Source organism: Narcine bancroftii, chromosome 6 (assembly GCF_036971445.1).
Source record: "Narcine bancroftii isolate sNarBan1 chromosome 6, sNarBan1.hap1, whole genome shotgun sequence".
NCBI lineage: Eukaryota > Metazoa > Chordata > Chondrichthyes > Torpediniformes > Narcinidae > Narcine > Narcine bancroftii.
Window position 1 is genome coordinate 227,156,903 of NC_091474.1, and position 20,474 is coordinate 227,177,376.

At 39.5% G+C, this 20,474-nt stretch overlaps 1 protein-coding gene and 1 long non-coding RNA gene across 5 annotated transcripts in view; one reads left to right on the top strand and one right to left on the bottom strand.

Moving 5' to 3' along the window:
* LOC138737099 (cyclin-dependent kinase 19) overlaps positions 1 to 20,474 on the bottom strand; it is a 238,675-nt gene that overhangs the window by 104,173 nt on the left and 114,028 nt on the right. For all 4 annotated transcript variants that reach the window (XM_069887604.1, XM_069887602.1, XM_069887601.1 and 1 more), the window contains 4 exons: positions 14,830 to 14,961; positions 7,068 to 7,211; positions 5,817 to 5,886; positions 1,426 to 1,498 (listed from right to left, as the gene is read on the bottom strand). In XM_069887604.1, the coding sequence (XP_069743705.1) occupies positions 1,426 to 1,498; positions 5,817 to 5,886; positions 7,068 to 7,211; positions 14,830 to 14,961 (419 nt within the window). The remainder of the gene's footprint in view (positions 1 to 1,425; positions 1,499 to 5,816; positions 5,887 to 7,067; positions 7,212 to 14,829; positions 14,962 to 20,474) is intronic.
* LOC138737103 (uncharacterized) overlaps positions 8,021 to 20,474 on the top strand; it is a 34,726-nt gene continuing 22,272 nt past the window's right edge. The window contains exons 1-2 of the long non-coding RNA XR_011340770.1: positions 8,021 to 8,056; positions 19,768 to 19,855. This is a non-coding gene — a long non-coding RNA (uncharacterized lncRNA). The remainder of the gene's footprint in view (positions 8,057 to 19,767; positions 19,856 to 20,474) is intronic.

A 20,474-nucleotide genomic window follows, 5' to 3' on the forward strand; every position in this document is an offset into this window, starting at 1 on the left:
GTAGTCGTCTCCTATGCTTCTCCTTCTCAAAATAGGGATTGTACTCCAGTCTCTGGTGCTCTGCACCGGTCTGTTGCTCTCCCAAGAGTCTACAGCCACTCGTGATCCACTGTCCAGCATAGGCGCCACTATCCTAGTAACAGGATCTTACTGAAAACACCATTGGCTCCTTTAATAGGCCATTTTAAGACTATACAGAGCCTTCAGGATTAGGTAGGATGCTGCAGAGCAGCAGTCTGTCTTGGCTCCCTTCTCTTCTGGGTTTGCATCAGGGCCAGTGTTGTCATTACAGAAGCTCCAGCTGAGCCGCCCTTTTGTTTTATAACATACAGAAGAGATTTGGCCAGACATATGGATAGAAAGATATGATCAAATGGAGGCAAGTGAGTCTAACCCAGAATACAAACTAGTTGGGATGAACTTTGTGCTGAAGGGTCTGCCTGTAGTGTATGGCTCTTGACTTGCTGGCTTCTTCACCTACTAACTTTCTTGCACTCTTCTCACCTCCCCTACTACATCAAGAAACAATGCTCAAACACTGCTGCAGACATCCTACCTTGACTTATTCAATGTAGCAGACACTGTTCTGATCCTAACTTCTCTTTCTGGATCAGGCATTTATTTTCATCTAGGAATCAAGGAATTACATTTTCCACATCTATGTCCACTCTTTCCAATACTGATGCATGAAACATCAAATAAAGATAAACTTCTGAGTTCTTCCATTCTTCACGATACCTCTGGCAGAAGGACTTTGGAAGCCCTCATACATTTTCTGTAATAGTATTGATTAGGTCTATTTAAAAGCATCAATTGACATTGTGTTTCTGATATATTCTGGGCATTAAATGATTATCATATGGGAACATTTGATGCTCTTGGTCTGTGCTCATTAGAATTTAGGAGAATGAGGGGGGGTGGGATCTCATCTCATTAAAACATTTTGAATGTTGAAAGATGTGGACAGAATAGATGTATACAGGTTGTTTCCCATGGTGGGAGAGTCTAGGACAAGAGGGCACAACATGATTGAAGGGCATCTACTTAGAACAGAGGATGTACAGTATAGTAATTTCTTCAACCAGATGGTGGTAAATCTGTGGAATTTACTGCAACAGGCAGTTGTGGAAGCCAGGTCATTGGGTATATTTAAGGCAGAGATTGATAGATATTTGTTAAGCAAGGGCATCAAAAGTTATGGGAAGAAGACCCGGGGGGGGAGTGTCGTGGAACTGAGTGGAAAAATGATTATATGGTGGGGCAGAATTAATGGGCTGAATAGCCTATGTTTTGCTCCTATGTTTTATGGTCTTATGGTATCTAGCTCTGCCAATTTGATAATATGAACTGGAGGTAATCCTTCTAATTTGATTTAATCAATCCTTTTGGGAAGTTCTTTTTAAAATGTTTGAAATAAAAACTCACCAGAAGAAATACTTTACTGTCAGGCTTGACCTTATGTTTCTCCATATACTTATTGAGACTGCTGTTTGCATAGCTGAATGCAAAAGAAGATCAAAATTACACCTTCTCATCAATTTCATTCTCATCCAATAAAAGACAATATTACATGCACACAATTTGCTAAAAAAAACTGATTTCATTGGATAATTTACTGTTTTTCACTATTGCTAGTGACATTACCAAATAAAAATATTTGGGAAACCTGATGGACACTCACACATCTCTCAGCTGCTTAAGATCACATTAGCCTGCCTTTCCTCAGTCAGTATATGGCCTGGGGGACCAAAGGAGAGGAAGAGAAAACATTTTTTGTCATTCCAATATAGAGGATCTGATGAAAGCAATCACAATGACTCCAATCTTAAAGAAATTAGCAAAATACCCAGAAAACAGATGATCTTTAAGATGATCCATCTATGCAACTGAGTAGGCAAACAAAAGAAGAATTTTTTCTAGAAATGTTCTTAGAATGAGAGATGCGGTATACTCTGTCTAGCATATTCTGTGGAACAGAAAATTGTTATTTAGCAATCTTGGTCCTAAAGTTCAGATGCTCAGAAATGCATACCTGACCATACTTTTAAAAAAGCATCTACTCAAGCTGTGTAGTGCTATATCAAGAGCAATTGCCATCCCTTCTGCTGTTGTGTTGGAAATCTGGCAAGATTTCTGCCCTCCATTGGCACTCTTGGTTCGATGTGGATATGTTGCCTTTGAGGGGTGGTCTTGGGTGGGCTAGTTGAATAATGGCTACTCCTATGGACTCTCTCATCATCTTCGGCTGAAAGCTGCTATTGCACCATCTGTATGTTTGGCTGCACAGTTCTCTGTAGCCCAAAAATTTCTCTTTGGTAGTAGCAAGCTCAATTTTGGTAACTGGCCATTAAACTAGTTACCATAGATAAAGCTTTAGGGTTGAGAGAGCTGTACAGTGTAAGACAGTGGAGGAGAATGAGACAGCAGCTTCAATCACATTCAAGGTGTGGCAAGAGACTATAGGATTTGAGCAGTCGGTCACCACATGGTCCCCAGCAATGACCCATCCTAACCATGGGTGTAGCCCTGAGCCTACATCTCATCACTGACTATCCATGCCCTTTTCCCCAGCTCACCAAACAACAGCCTTTTCACCAAACCATTTCTGAGAGAGCATTAGTGGAGGCAAAGCTTCGCAGCAGTTTCCCAATCCAGGAGCTAAGTCAGTAATGCTATATTGATCTTTTGTAACTCTGATTCAACTTTCATTTTCATTCTTGGTAATGATTCCAGTGTGTCAAGAGAGAAACCAGATTATCCAAGTGTCAGTTATAAAACATCTGTAATTTTGATGGGGGAAAGTAAATATGCTTATGTCAGACTGTACAGGTATTTTGACCTACAAACTTTCCAGTAATTACTCAATTGACTTAGCAACCACTAAACCCGCCATCCCTTCCTCCTACCCATGCTGGAAACAGTAAGCGCTCCAACACTTAGAACCTAACATCAGTGGTTGTTGAGTTACTGGAAAATATTCTGACTTATATGAACAAGGGCTGATTAGAGATAGTCAGCAAGGTTTTGTAAGTGGGAGGTCATATCTTACAAATCTGATTGAGTTTTAGAAGATGTGACCAAACAGATTGATGAAGACAGTGCTGTGGATTTTCAACAAGGCATTCGATAAGGTTCCACACTGAAGGCTGCTCTCGGAGGTTCGACTGCATTGTTCGAGGAAAAAAGGAGAGGATGATGCTGTAAGGTTCTTTTTGGACAGGAGACCTGTGACTCGTGGTGTTTGGTGTTGAGGCCACTGCTGTTTATCATATATATCTCAATGATTTAGACAAGTGGTATTCAAACTGCACCCCTCCCCCTCAAACTCTCATTCCACCTTAAGCAATCCCTATCCATAAATAGATGGGGTTAGTAAGGGATTGCAAAAGGTAGTATGTGAGTGGGAAGAGAAGGTTGAGAACCACTGCTCTAGACCCAATTGTTACTGAAATATTTCAGCTTGAGAAAAATTGTCATTGGCCCATTTCCTTTGGAGTTATGAAACAGCGCACATAACGAGTCAATGAGGTACAATTAAAACAGTGGTTTTCAAACCTTTTTCTTTCCACTTACATCTTCTTTTCCTCTCTTTGGCTTGGCTTCGCGGACGAAGATTTATGGAGGGGGGTAAAAGTCCACGTCAGCTGCAGGCTCGTTTGTGGCTGACAAGTCCGATGCGGGACAGGATACCACCTTAAGAAATCCCTTACTAATCACAGAGCACTTATGGCATAGGGATTACTTAAGGTGGAATGTGAATTTAGGGGCAGTTTGAAAACCACTGATTTAGATGAAAACATATATGGCATGATTAGCAAATTTGCAGATGACACTAAAGTGGCTGATATTCTATATAGTTTGGATGGTTGCCAAAATTGCAGTTGGGAAGTGATCGGTTAGGCAGGTGAGCAAAGGAATGATGATGGAATTTAATAGAGAGAAATATGACGTGTTGCATTTTTGGAAGTCTAACCGGGGTAGAACTTACACAGTTAATGGTAGGATTATGGGGAGTGTTGTAGAACAAAAGGATCTAGGAATAAAGGTACATGGTAGCTTGAAAGTGGCACCACAGGTAGATAGGCTGGTCAAAAAGGCTTTCAGCACATTGGCCTTCATCAATCAGAGAATTGAATATAGATCATGTTTCAGTTGTATGAGATGCTGGTGAGGTCATGTGTGCAGTTTTTTAAATCTGAATTTTGAATTTAGACCAACAGGCCATTTCAGCCCACAAGTCCATGCCACCCAATTTACACCCATTAACCTACACCGCCGGTACATTTTTTGAACAGCGGGAGGAAACCGGAGCCCACAGAGAAAACCCATGCAGAAATGGGGCGAGCATACAAACTTGTACTGCCCCCTTTTGATCATGATGTTATAGGAAAGATGTTGTCAAGCTGGAGAGGGTGCAAAGAAGATTTATGAGTATGTTGCCAGGACTCAGAGCCTGAGCTATAAGGATTGTCTGAGCATGTTAGTGCTTTATTGCTTTGAGTTTAAAATGAGGGATGATCTCATGAGCAGAACAGATTGGATGAACGCATAGTCTTTTACTCAGAGTAGGGGTATCAAGAACTAGAGGACATACATTTAAGGTTGGTGGCTGTACAGAACAAGCTGCTGGAGGAGGTAATTGAGGCAGGTACTATTGTAATGTTTAAGAAACATATGGATGGATACATGGATAGGATAGGTTTAGAACAGTAGTTCTCAACCTTTTTTTTCCACTCACATACTACCTTAAGTCTTCTTTCTCTCTTTGGCTTGGCTTCGCAGACGAAGATTTAAGGAGGGGTAATGTCCACGTCAGCTGCAGACTCGTTTGTGGCTGACAAGTCCGATGCTGGACAGGTAGACACGGTTGCAGCGGTTGCAAGGGAAAATTGGTTGGTTGGGGTTGGGTGTTGGGTTTTTCCTCCTTTGCCTTTTGACAGTGAGGTGGGCTCTGCGGTCTTCTTCAAAGGTGGTTGCTGCCCGCCGAACTGTGAGGCGCAAGATGCACGGTTTGAGGCGATATCAGCCCAACCACAGAGCACCTATGGCATCCAAATGCAGACAGGTGAGACTTAGTGTAGTGGGACATTTTTGGGCAGCAAGGGCAAGTTGGGCTGTGGAGCCTGTTTCCATGCTGTATGACTCCTTGAATTTTGTGGACAATCTACTTGAGGTTTAGACAATTTACCACACATGATGCTGTCCAAGATTCCTTCGCTGAAAGGTGTAAACTACCAAAATTTCAATCATTGTTTCTGGTGACACACTACCGACAGAGTCACTTTCACAAGTTGTCTTTTGTAGATGGTTTAGTATTATTGCATCATTATACCTTAAAATTTAAATTGTGTTGTGTCTGAGGATGAAGAATTTTGCTGTGCAGAGCTTATGGATGAGCAATTGTTGATTACCTATGCTCATAATTTCCAAAATAGGCACCCCAAAGAGAAAAAATGGTACTAGGGATTTTCCAATTCAAATATTCAAGGAGTTTAATTTCGACAGAATAACAGAGGGTTATCAACGTGCTCCTAATGGAATGGGGTCTTGGAAAATTTCCTGTGATTTCATAAAGCAGCCAAAGTAACTGCTTAAATTCATTGCAGAATGATGAATATTATAAGGTACGTTCAGGAAAACAAAAGATGAAATTTCTGTTGCTCCTCTCCCCTGTCACCCTAAATCAGCTCCAAATTCAAAAATATCTGCTTCCCAATTGAACAGGCAATACAGCACTCTGTGAGTGGTGTGAATGTTCCTTCAGCACATACAAAATCCAAATCAGAATCAGAAACTGGAGAAGGATCAGAACTTACGTTGTTCTCCTGAAGTCTTTCTGCAGAGTTGGGTATTCAGGCATTTTGCGGATATCTTCCCAATCTTTATCTTGAAAATATAAAATGCATTTTGTGCAACATGTTACAAGACTGGATGCCTTTATCTATATCTTAGTTATGCAGCAAGAAACAGGTCCTGTGGTCCGATTATTTCCTCTAATGTTCACAAGATTCTGTGACAATAATTATTTTACTCTTCATGATGTAAAAGTAAATCAATTTAAAAGATGGTTCAGGATACAAAGTAATTTTTCCACGAGTTCTCATTTGAGGTTGAATCGCAGAAAATTTGTATGCTTGAGAGAGTTACTGGTCATGACGTTGATAAATGTGATTTATTTTTTATCCTGGGGCCTGTTTTTGTCACTCTAAGTCTATAGAGAGTGAGTTAAGTTCTCAGAGAAGCTAGTCCCCAAAACTGGAGTTAAAAATATGGTTTGAAACCATTTATTCACAGATACCTTCAATTCACAAAACACATTAGATGTTGGATATATTTTCACTTTTATAATTTGTAAGAAATTTTTATTTTTATTTTCTGATTTAAAAAGTCTGACAATGGGGACACTGTGGTCTAAAATGGAAGTGAAACTTTCTCCCACAGGGCTTTAACAAAAATGTTATTTTCCACATACCATTACATACTGTTACAATTATCTTTCAGAATGTTTTAATTGACCCCTTATCGAGAAGGTCCAATTGATAATAACATTGTTTTATTATCTGTGTACTTTGTCCTGTTTTCATGTGGAGTGTAAAACAGTGTGAGCTTCTAGTTAGGAGGTCATATTTTTGTTTTTGCTTAAGAGCAGGTCTTATTAATCATGGCAGAATAAAACTGTATGTCTCACACATTTTCACTCTGAACACTTAATACTACCTTGTCAGGACAATTTAAATCATTACTAAACTGAACATACAGTACCTCACGATAGATAAGCAGGATTTATACACCAATTTAAAAGAGTCAATCCATAGAATGCCCCATGAAAAAAATAATCTGAGATCAAATGTTGTGTCAGATGAATCAACTTGGAAGTTTTTGACAGGTTCATCCGTCTCCTATCACTCGACAGGATGGCACACCGAGATTTTACAGCACCAAGTCTCTTTTATAATACCGATGCTAATCAGAACAATAATTTAGCAAACAACACGCCAGTTTTATTTCAATGTACCAGACTGATTTCTTACTAGAAAATGCATTGTGCATCAGCTAAACAAACTCACCAGCAGGAAATCCCATAACACTGAAAATACGATCCAACTGATCATGGTGAAAAGGATTACTTGTTTTGATATCTTCCTGGCGACAGTGAAAAATGGGTTCTGATGTTAAAAGTTCTGCAAAAATGCAACCAATTGCCCAAATATCTAAAATAAAAGACATGATATGAAATAAGGCAAAGAATAACAAAGCTGAATTCACTATGAGTCGTATTTGCTGGTCAATGCTGTTCTGATGGTCCTAATATTAGAAAGGCCTTCAATCCATCAAAAAGGAAATAACAAGTTATTCAACATCTGAGTGAAAGCTAAACCATGGATCAACAAGACGAAAAAGAGGGGAGAAATAGTTTAAAATTACGGGTTTGATAAGTAGGCTTTTGGCTGTCATCACAAAAAATGATAGAATGTGTGGAATCTTAACCCACTGAGATAAATAGTGAAAGCAACTGATGGCAAAAATAACCAAGAAACCAGAGTTAAACAAGAACATCTACCGATGCTGGGATCTAGTGCAGAACATAAAAGTTCTGGAGAAACTCAACAGGTCACACAGCATCCACAGAAAATAAAAGACAATCAACGTTTCAGCCCTGAGCACTTCTTCATGAGTGAGAAACCAGACTGTATATTAGCTCATTTTCATTCATGCTCAGGAGTTAAGTCAGATAGGTTAGGTAACCAGCTAGACATTCCTGACAGCTGTGCGCAACAGCTTCCATTTGCATTCTCTCTAAATGCTCTCATTTCACAGCTTTTATGTTCCTTGGTTTTCTTTCCAGCAGATAACTTCATCAATAGTTTATCATCATGGCAACACTTGCCCTGTCAGAGATACATATTTTGTCCTGCCCATCATCCCTACCATTTTTGCATTTAAAACTATCTTGTCTCTTTCTTTCCCAGTTCTGATGAAGGGTCTTAGACTTGAAGTTTTAACCCTGTTCTTCTTTCCACAGATGCTACCTGACCTGATTGAGGTTTCCAGCAAGGTAAAGGTTCCTCAAAATTAAGCAATTATATTGAAAGCGATTGCCTTCAGGCTAAGGTACTGTTTACCCTGGTCACTGATTCCATTCTACCTCTTTCCTGGCCATAACCTCAACCTGAACCATGCAATGTGCAACCCTGGTTCTAACTAGACCATGCTTTTTGAGTTTTAAATTTTTGTAAAATAATAAAAGTCCCCATGAACAGGATATAAACCATTCTGCCATTAGTGCCTTAGGCATGCAGCTGTTTAATACTTTATATTGTTACCCTTAGGTTTACACAGTAGCCTTTTAGTGGCCACAATGTTCAACAGACAATTGAAAAAAGTATCACATTAATTGAGGTTGAAATGTTGGAAAAAAATTGAGGGAAGAAAATCACTGTTTCTCTTCATACTGTACTCCCTTTTCCACTGGCATTCCAGTTAATTGGCTGTGCAGTATCCCAGGATAGGAAGCCCTTTATGTTGTTGCCACTGGGATACTAATTGCTTTTCCACTGAACACAACTCATTCCCGGGGATCGGAGCATTCTACCTTCAACTGGAAACGGGTGACTTTCCGCTATCCCTTTTCCACTGGTTTTATCAGCATCCCGGCATCAGCAAACGCCGGGGACATGAGTAAGGGTAGAGGCGGTTAATCCCCAACGTGAAATTATGTCATTTGATGCCAGACCCTGTCCCAGAAAATTCCCAGTTAATTCCTGGGAAGGGTGCCAGTGGAGAAGGGGCTAATGCTACCCATCACAAAAAGTTAATACTAAAATGTTGCATTTATTCAAAACTAAAGGCTGCTGTTTGTCTTGGGTCATCACTTTATATGATGCATTAATATAACAAAATAACCGAACAAGGGGAAAATCATTGTTCAGTATTTTCATATTTACCATTAATATATAACCATCATATATAGTTTTCTGTAATCAAATCTAAATAGAATCATAGAGGTATTCATCACAGAAACAGACCATTCAGCCCAACTTGTCCATGCTGCCCAATTTTCATAAAATCCCCATTAATGCATAATAATTTTATTGAACAAAATAGCAAACATATCCATTGGATATTTGGATTTTTGAAAAAAATTTTTTATTTATTTCCTTCAATAATGATCTATCTTCTTGAACTATGACAGCAAGTGATATCACCATTTGGTAAAAGTATTGCATAGTACTTTCAGATAGTAATTCCATGATTTTGATTGAGTGGCAGCGAAAAAATAGTAATCCACATCTGTAGAACTGCGTGGACTTAGATTTTAATAGGAATTGGCTAAGATGATTGGGATGTACTCAAAATATCAGGGAATGATTAATGGAGACCCTTAAGAAATTGTACTAAGCTCAGACTTTCATCTCCTTTTAATCAATGTCCTCTTCAGTAAACGTATCTTTCCCTCTAAAGTCATTTACTTAGACAATAGACAATAGACAATAGGAGCTGGAGTAGGCCCTTCGGCCCGTCGAGCCAGCACCGCCATTTTACAGATCATGGCTGATCACTACCATCAGTACCCCTTTCCAGCCTTATCCCCATAACCCTTAACTCCTTTGCCCACTAGAGTTTTATCTAACTCTCTTTTGAACATAACCAGCGAATCTGCCTTTACCACCCTCTGTGGCAGAGCATTCCACAGATTCACACTTCTCTGGGTAAAAAAATGTTTTCTCATCTCCGTCCTAAAGGGCCTACCCTGTATTCTTAAACTATGCCCTCTAGTCCTCGTCCTCGTCCTCTTGGCTCTCACCTGCATTTCCTCATTTCCCACACATCTGCCCTGGCCCCCTCCTCTCCCAGATGCAACAAAGAGAGGATTCTTCTCATCTTTACCTACCACCCCACCAGCCTCCACATCCAATCCTCCTTGACCCCCTCGTCCACTCATTCCTTCCCATAAATTGTCCCCTTGGTACCAACCCATGTGACTGTGAGAACTGGTACACTTGCAAGTACACCTCCTCCCTCACTACTGTTCTGAGCCCAAACAGTCCTTCCAAGTGAAGCAATGCTTCACCTGTGAATTTATGTGGGTTATTTACTGCATCTGGTGCTCCTGGTTTGGCTTCCATATCGGGGAGCCTGGACGTACACTGGGAGATCGGTTGACTGACCACCTTCGCTCTGACCAATGCAATAGTACTTCAATCACTTCAATTCCAATTTCCATTAACCCCCTCCACCTGTGTCTTAAAATAACATCTTTCTGTAACCCTTCCTCCAACTCCCCAGCCCCTTCCCTCCTTTCTCCTGTCAGAGCCTCCTTCTTATCCCTGTCCCCTTCCATTATCACTCTCATCTTCTTTCTCTTCTACCTTCCCATGTGTATCCATCTATTACCTTTCACCTGTTAGCTTGTGCTCCTCCCCTTCCCATCTCACATTTTTATTCAGACATTTGCCTGATTTTTGGCGCTCCTGAAGAAGGGCTGAGGCCCCAAACTTCGACTGCCTTTTACTTCCTATGGATGCTGCATAATCTGCTGAGTTTCTCCAGCTCTTTTGTGTACTGCCTCTGGTTTCTAATAACACTACCTTGATAAAAGTCTACCCCGTCTATAGCTCTCATAAACATAAATCTATGCATTAGATCATCCATGAACCTCTTCTGCCCTAGAGAAAACAAGCCAATTTATCTCCATAGCTGAAGTCCTCCAATACTGACAACATTTTGGTCTCTCTCACTCCAACTGCATCCCTCTTACAGTGTGATGATGAGAATTACACAAGTGTGACCTCACCAGCAATTTTAAAGTTGCAACATTACATCCCAATTCTTATATTCTTTGCCCTAACCTATGAAGGCAAGTATGCTAGATACCTCCTTCTACCGTCCTACTGACCTGTGTTGTCACATTCAGGAAAATATGCACATGGTCTCCATGGACACGTTGTTCACCAACATTCCTTAATATCCTTCAATTTGATGTATACATCTTACACACTTTGACTTCATAAAATGCATCACTCCGCATTTTGCAGGATTAAATTCCATCTCCCCAATTTCAAAATGATCAAGATCATATTGTAGCTTCAGACAACCTTCCTCGCTATCTGGAAGAGCACCAATTTTTGTGTCCTTTACAAAAATGCTAATTGAGTCTCCCATATTCACATCCAAGTCATTAATATCTAATCACAAAAAGCAAAGGTCCCAGCATCAATCCCTGTGGTACATCACAATGCGCAACTTCTAAGATAGAAAATGTTCTTCCACCATCCTATCACCAAACCAATTTTCAATCCAAAAACCAAGCTCAATGGTTTCCATGTGCCTTAGTTGCAGCTAAACTTTCCTATGTTTCTACAATACCCTTACAATAGGGTCAAAAATGGCATCTGCCTTTCTCATTGCTTGCTGTACCTATTTACAGTACTAATGGCTAAATAGATTGAAGGACATGAGTGTGAGCAGGAAAACTGAATCTTGATTATCAGCCATAGAGTCATAGTCATAGATTCATAGAATTTTATATCACATAACCAGGCCCTTCAGCCCAATGCTCATACTGACCAAGTTGTCTATCCAAGCAATCCCACCTGTCTAAATATCTTACCAACATTACAATTGTACTTGCCTCTACTACTGCCTCTAGAAAATCCTTCCATAGATACCACCCTCTGTGTGAAAAATGTGCCCTTCAGGTTCCTCTTAAATCTCTCATCCATCTCAACTGAAAAGTACCCCATTCACTGCTATCAGCAATCATTACTTCTGCTATTTGAGGACTTGGCTGCAGAGAGAGAAAAACATTTGTAGTAAATGGAGCAGCCTCGTCGAATGGACAGTGCAGCCAGAGATGCGTGGGGAAGTTAAGAGGGCAGGTGGGCTTATTGCATTGAGTTTAAAGCAAGGAGCCTTCACTTGTGATTCTATAGGTGCCATTTACTGCATCTGGTGGAAACAGACTGGGAGATCATTTTGTTGAGCACCTTCATTCTGTGTGCTGCAACAGCAAGGACCTCCCAGTGACCAAACCCATTTAATTCCACACTCCACTACCAGACTGACAAGACCGTCTATGGCCTTGTACGCTGCCAAATCGAAGCCACCTGCAAATTGGAGGAAATATACCTTGTATTACATCTTGGCAGTCTCCGACCATCAAGATCAACTTCTCCAATTTCCATTAACCCCACCCACCCACCCACCCCTCCAGCCTAGTCTCTCTCCTTCCCTCCAGCTCCCCACCCCCTTATTCTCCTATCAGAGAGCTCCCCTGCTTAGCCCTCTGCCCTCTTCTCCATCATCTCAGAAATGTTTTCTTCTATTCCCACATCTATATCCAGGTATTACCTCTTCCTGTTAACCTGTACTCCTCCCCTTCACCCTGTGCTCCTCCCTGTACCTTTTTATTCTATCTGTTTTCTCAAATTTCTGATGAAGGGTTCAGGCCTGAAACATTGATAGCCTTTTACTTCCTATGAATGCTGTGTGACCTATTGAGTTTCTCCAGCACTTTTGTTTATTACGCAAGACTCCAGATTCTGCAGTATTTATGGTTTAACTTATGAGAAGAACTTCAAGTTCTTATGAGTAAGTATCACCAAAAACTTGTCCTGGTCCAAATATAACACCGTGACACCATAGAAAGCACACTAACAACTATACTTTCTCAGAAGCTGGAGAAAATTCAGTATTTCTCCAAGATATCTTTCCAACTTTGCACAATGGAAAGTATATCACAGCTTGGTATGAGAATTGCTCTGCCCAAGCCCACAAGAAACAGCAGAGGGTTGTAAACATAGTACAGGCCATAACACAAACCAACCTCCCCTACATTAACTCTGTCTGCATCTCCCACCATGTCACAAAAGCTGCCAACATATTAAAGGGTCCATCCTACCCCAGTCACTCTTTTGGACAGAAGAAACATGGTTGAAGACATGAACCTTCAATATTCAAGGACAGTTTTTTTTCCCAATATGACTTGACTCTTCAATGAATTTCATACTGGCAAAAGGTTATGCCCTTGCACCTTTTTAACTGTACATTTCTTTTTAGCCTGCATTATATTTTTGAACTTTTCTCTATTAACTGCACGATTTGATTTAATGTCATTCTATTCCCTGCACTGTTGATTGTTTAGTTATTATAAGTTTGTTATCGCACCCCCTACTGTATGATCTGACTTTCCTCTAGCACACAGTTTTTACTGTATCTCAGTACACATGACAATAAAAATTCAATTCAACGGTAATATGACATGACCTGGTAAATTAGTGGCGGCTGCTAGAAGGAAAAGCAATATCCAATAAGTAGGAGGCATTTAAGAGCAACATCATAAGAATTCAGATTTAGTATGTCCCAATATAGGCAAGAAGCAAAAAGGTAAGATTAAGGAACCTTCATTTACAAAGGAAATTAAATATTTAATCAAGAAAAAGGAAGCATGTCAGGCTTAGGAAATTGTTAACAAGTGAGCCTTTTGAGGCTTATAGAGGATATAGGAGCGAGGAAGGCTAAAATGGTCTTGACCAATAGAATTAAAGAGAATTCCCAAAAGATATACCTTTGAAGCCAGAGGGTAGCCAGGGAAAGTGGTACCCTCAGGAGCCAAAAGGGAAGCATTTGTGTGGAGTATGTGATACCCTCAATAAAACTTTGTATCAGTATTCACCAGGGTGAAAGATGAGGAGAATAGAGTTAGGAGAGGCGAATGCTGCTCGCTTGTAATGTGTGCACAGTATGTTTCCAATTATCCGAAACCTGCTGCTTAAACTGGGCTGCTTAAAGCCATTTCTCAGATATCCGGAAAATGCAGTTAACCGATACACGTCTGCTCCCGAGTGTTTCAGATAATTGGAATCGTACTGTATCAGGAAAGGAAAAGTGATAGAGAGACTACACACATTAAGATGGACAAATCCCCAGGGGCTGATGAAATCTATCCCAATATGTTATGGGAAGCATGAGAGGAGATTGCTGGGATTCTGATGAAGATTTTGACATCAGCAGGTGAGGTACTGAAAAATTAAGGGTAGCTAATTTTGTTCTCAGATTCGAGGATAGTAGAAATAAACTTGAAGGTACAGGCCAGTAAGCCTTATAATGTAATACTGAAACTAGTGGAAACAAATTTTAGGAATAGGATTTATGATCACTTGGGAATGAAAGGACTGATTAAAGGTGGGAAATCTTGCCTCATAAATCAGACTGAGATTTTTATAACCATACAACAATTACAGCATGGAAACAGGCCATCTTGGCCCTTCTAGTCCGCACTGCACTAAATACTCTCTAGTCCCACCTACCTTAACCTTGCTCATAACGCTCCATTCCCATCCCACCCACATACCTATCCAATTTTTCCAAATTAGTAAAGGCAAGGGAGAAGACGTGGCATGCATGGGCTTGAGCAAAGCTTTTGACAAGGTCTTGCGCAACAAGCTGGTTGAAAATGTTAGGGCACATGGGATCCAAAGAATTTTCATAATCTGAATGCAAAATTGGCTTGGAGATGAGGCATAGGATTGTTTTTGTTTTCCTGACAGGATGTATATTTTTAGCATTAGATGCCAGATATTTAGCACTAAGTTAAGAAGAAATATTTTAATCTTTGAAATTCTCTAATGTAATATTGTGACTGGATATATTCAAAACTCATCAATATAATCTTGGACACCATGACAGTCAAGGGATATGGACAAAGTAGAATGCTTGTAGAAGTTCATTCATAACACTGAATATTGCAGCAGACTCAAAAGGCAGTATTGTCTACACCTAGCATTCAAAGAATTATTTCTAATGTAGAAACCCAATGCAACAACGTACCAATTGCTTTCGTGTAGTGCCGGGCTCCCAGCAGTAACTCCGGTGCACGATACCAAAATGTTACTACCACTGGATCCAAATCAGCCAAAGGCTTCAGTGGAGAATTAAATAGTCTGGCAAAACCCATATCAGCTAGAGTTTTAAAAAGAAAACATGAATTACAATTTATAAAACAACTCTTTAATTATCAAAATATAAATAATCTTAATTCCACAGTTTTACATAAATCTTTTGTAGATGGAATATACTTTTAATTTCCTCTTTATTCAAATTTCATTATCATTGTAATTTATATATTTTTTGGAAATTTAAATTTAAACACAGCACGGTAACAGGCCATTTTGGCCCATGAGCCTGTGCCACCCAATTACACCCATTAACCCCCCAGGTACGTTTTGAACAGAGGTAAGAAATTGGAGCCCCCGAGGAAAACCTATGCAGCCGCTGGGAGAACGTTCAAACTCCTTAAAGTCAGCGCTGGATTTGAATCCCGGTCCCGATTGATGCTAGCTGCTGCACTCATATAATTATAATATATCAACATGGTATAAAAAGAAGAAAAGGAAGCCTAATCCTTTGAACACATCTGTATGTTTTGAAATTACAGTAGAGATCATCCATTGAATTTTTACTTTTTGTTCCCTTGTGTACCAATCCATCCTGATTTTTGGGCTTAATTCTTTCTGTGAAAGCCACTCTTTGATAGACTTACTTGTTTAACTTGCACACATATTATTTAAACAATAAATGCAAATTAAAATTTCTAAAAATAGATGTAACAGTGAACAGATTAACCTTATTCTGACTTTTGTTCAATAGTTTCTCCCCCTATCCTCAAAGAACTTCTCGTTGCTGATCTACACAATGCACAGCAATGCGAGAGAAGAACACCCATAGGAAGTAAAGAGCAATCAAAGTTTTAGGCCTGAGCCCTTCGTCAGCAGGGAGGAAGAGCACAGAGGAACAGATAAGAGATGGTTATAGGTGGGAGGGTAATGAGGAAAGAAGCCGAAAAGTGAGGAGGAGAGGGTAAAGAAGGGTACCTCTCTGATAGAAGAAGAAAATGGGGTGGGAGCTAGAGGAAATGAAGGGGTAGGGAAAGAGAGAGGCCGAGAGAGGAGGATAATGGAAATTAGAGGTTGATATTGATACCATCTGGTTGGAGACTGCTGAGATGTAATATGAAGTGTCATCCGTCCAATTTGTGGGTTGCCTTCATTACTCCCTATGGGTAGTATGTGAAATGTTTCTCCAGCACTTTTGTGTATTGCACTAGACCCCAGCATCTGCAGATTTTCTTGTAAACTTTAAACATTAGCCTTGCAATTTTTGTTTTAATAATCAAACCACCATCTTTTGTCAAATTCCTTTTAAAGAGTAAAAGTTGGACAGTGAGATAATCATGGAGAAATTAGTTTTCTTTTGCTTTCATCGGATTTATATCACTTTATTACATAGCATCACTGGGCATTAAGGAACATAAATCAGATTGGAAACATGCCCTTGCCAAATCTCGCAGTAACACCTATAGGCAATCTCCAGATTATGAAAGGGTTCCATTCCAATTGAGAGTTGGTTGTAACTCAAAATTTTCATATGTTGGTAATGAACTTAAAGAGTGTGTTGGAGCTGTTCACAGAAACAGCTGTACTGGAGAGCAAGCAGGCATGGAAAGGGCAACTGACATCTGGTCTCATTCAGAGAGTCAATGTTGGTTGAGGCAGACTGGAGGATGAGTTCATAGAATGCATCCATAATAGATTTCTTAAGCAGCATGTTAAGGAACCAAAAAGGGAGAATTATATTTTAGGTCTAGTATTGTGCAATGAGATAGATAAAATTAACAATCTAGTAGTTAGGATGGATGACTCTAAATCATAGTATGAATGAATTTCTCATACAGATGGAGGGTGCAATAGTTAGATCTAAAACTAGTGTATTATGCTTGAACAGGGGAAGCTCTAACAGGATGAGGGAGGAATTGGTCAGCGTGGACTGGGAGCACAGGCTAGTTAGCAGAACAGTTGAGGAATAATGGAAGAGTTTCAAAGAGATTTTTCACAGTGCTCAACAAAAATATATTCCTGTTAAAAATAAGGGCAATAAGAGAGGGAAGAGCCAGCCTTGGTTAACTAAGGAAATTAAGGAAAGTATAAAATTAAAAGCTCGTATACAAAGTTGCCAAGAATAATGGGAAACTGAAGGATTGGGAAAACTTTAAAAGGCAGCGAAAGTCAACTAAACAAGAAATAAGGAAAGGTAAGAAGGATTATGAAGATAAATTAGCACAAAATATAAAAACAGCAAAAATTTTATAAATATATAAAACGGAAGAGGGTTGGTAATATCAACATAGGTCCCTTGGAAGGTGAGAAAGGGAAAATGATATTGAGTAATGAGGTATTGAATACATATCTTGTATTAGTCTTCACAGTGGAAGACATGTCCAGTATGCCCAAGAGTGGTGTTAGGGATGCGAAGGGAGGTGAGGACTGATAAAATAATTGTTACAAAAGAGATTGTGATAACCAAATTAATGGGACTGAAGGCAGACATATCCCCTGGTCCTGATGGGATGCATCCCAGGGTACTGAAGGAAATGGTGGGAGTTATAGTTGATGCGTTGGTATTTACTAAAATTCTCTGGATTCTGTGCAGGTACCAGCAGAGTGGAAGACAGCAAATGTCACGCCACTTTTTTAAAAAGGGTGGGTAACCATCGGCCAGTTATCTTAATGTCTGTAGTCGGGAAAATGCTTGAAACTGTCATTAAGGATAAAATAGTGAGGCATTTAGAATGAAGGAGTTCCATCAGACAGATGCAGCATGGATTCCTAAAGGGTAGGTCTCATTTGAAAAACTTGCTGGAGATTTTTGAAGATATAATGGGTGCAGTAGATAGAGGTTGATATTGTATATTTGGGTTTCCAGAAGGTGTTTGATAAGGTGTCACACAAGAGACTATCAATAAGATAGAGATGAATGGAGTCAGGGGAAGAATATTGGCATGGATTGAGGATTGGTTAACTGACAGAAAGCAGAGAGTTGGGATAAATGTTTTTCTGATTGGCAGACAGTGGTAAGTCAATGATCAGATCAGCCATGATTTTATTGAATGGTGGAGTAGGCTCGATGGGCCGGATGGCCTATTCCTGCTCCTGTTTCTTATGTTAAATTCAAATGCGCCCTAAACATTCTAAACTTTATTCCACCAAATCAAAATTCAGATACACATGAGTTACAAACAGAGTTATAAAATTTGCAGATGACACAACAGTAGTTGGCCCCATCAGCAACAATGATGAGTCGTACTACAGAGAAGAGGTAGAAAATCTCGTGAAATGGTGCAAGAGTAATATCTCAATGTGGACAAGACAATGGAGATGATCGAGGACTTCAGGAGGACCCTCCACTACACATTAACAAGTCTGTAGTAGAAAGAATGGAGAGTACCAAGTTCCTTGGAGTTCACTTAACTTGTGACCTATTGTGGACACTCAACATCTCCTCATTTGTCAGGAAGTCACAATAGTGACTGCACTTCTTGAGAAGACTGAAGTGGGCAAGGCTACTGTCCACTTTTGACATCCTTCTATAGGAGCTCTATCAAGAACGTCCTGGCCAGCTGCATTAGTGTGGTACGGTTGCTGCAGTGTGACAGAGTATATAAATACGTTTTTGGGAGATAAATTGGGAAAGGTTTGTTAGAGTAGGTTACATACAAACACTTTAAAACAGATCTTATTTAAAATACTGGAACACTGCCCATGTTAGACATATCGGGGATCACAGCTTTTGCAAGAGCTTTGAAGAGTGCTCAAGAGATTTCAATGCAGTCCAATCTACACGTGAAAAAGTTTTAGAGTCATTATCAGAAATCGACATACTTCTGGGTTCTGTGGAACAAGACATTAATGATCGTGTGGATAAATTAAAGGAAATCTACTCGGGATTGTCTGCTTTCAACCCTAAATTAATTTTGAAAATTATCGATTTAGAGAGCAGAACGTACTAATCTTAGGCTTAGCGGAAAATACTGAAACTGGCCGACTGACCAATTTCTTTTCAGAGATCCTTTTAGAAATTTTTGGCAAGGATTATTTTCTTCTAAGCCTGAGCTCAACAGACCACATCACTCTCAATTCCCAAGCCAGCTTTGGGACACTGCCCACGTTCAATTATTCATAGGTTTCATTGGTTCCAAATAAAAGACCTTACAATTCGTAAAGCTCATTGGAAAGGAACTCTTCAATATCGTGATCAACAAATTAGATTGTAGAAAACCTTTGTCCTGAAGTAATGAGTCTCCATAATGAATGTCATGGGTGAAATGTATAAAAGGCTTCAAGCCTGCTATGCTATATCCAGCATGTCTCTGAATTACACCCTTTGACGGCCACAAGAAGTTTTTGAACTTGGTAGAAGAAGCATGAAGATTCTTGGAAGATTCGCCTTCAACATTAAATCTTCCATGAATTGTTAGTTGATGTTGGAGGCCTTTTCTTTTCTTTTCTTCTTTGGGTGAAGTTTGCTCTCCCCCTTTGTTAATTTGAAGCAGTAATGTACTCGTTTGATTTATAGTTATATAAGTTTGTTTTTCTTTCTATTAATTTTACTACACTTTATTTACTTTTTCTTTGGATGAAAGTATTAAGTTGAATATGTTAATTTTATTTTAATAATAATTTGTATTCACTACTTTAGTTTAATAGCATATGAAATGATGTACACACTTATCCACTTAGCCTTGTTTCTCATGGTTGTCTAATAGCCTAATGGTTATAACATACACACTTAATAACATATATATATAAACTGTGTGTGGGAAAGTTTAAAGTTTCCTGTGTATGTTCCTCTCTGCCTGATCATCTAATAGGTGGAAATTTATACATTCACTGCTCTTTTAATATTAATGGTACCCTTTTTTTGTTATTTCAGATATTATTGTTTAAAAATACTTGAGACATCAATATGCTAAGCATGATTCTTATTCTACAGCCGACCTTGGTTAAGGGCAATGTGACAGGTATATTATATTTTATATTATATATAAATATGTTTTAGAGGAGATAGATTGTGGGGGTTTAACTGTAGATCACTTAAAACACAAACACTTCACAAAACAGATCTCATTTAAAATGCAAGAGCTTTGCTGAAAGTGAGACCTTGAGGCACCAGTAATTTTGCAAAAAAAATTTTGGAAATGTTTTGCTAAGGATCTTCAAAAACAGGTGAAAATGAAACAGTCCACGCTCAAAGGCTAAGATCTTTCAAAGACTGGGTCTGGAGCCCTGCAGGAAGGTCATATAGAAGCAAGAATAGAGAGAGAAAAGACCAAACAGGGTTTATCTTAAAAAGAGTGAGAGAGAGAACAGACTTCTGCCCTTTGGAAGCTTGTGGAAAACACCATTTTGAAGATGGGTTGTAAGTTCTGAGTTTAACCTGGTGAAAACCCTTGTGGTCCCTACAAGAGGAAATGTCTGGCTAGAGTGTTTCTCCTGAAATAAGGGAAACTAGAAGAACTCTGTGGTGACCTGGAAGAAGAGGTTAGCATTTGGAAAACCCATGATGGTGCAAGTTTCTTCGGTAAGACACTGAAGTGACTGATGAAAGTAAATAAGTTTGTGTGTGTGTCCAACGACCAA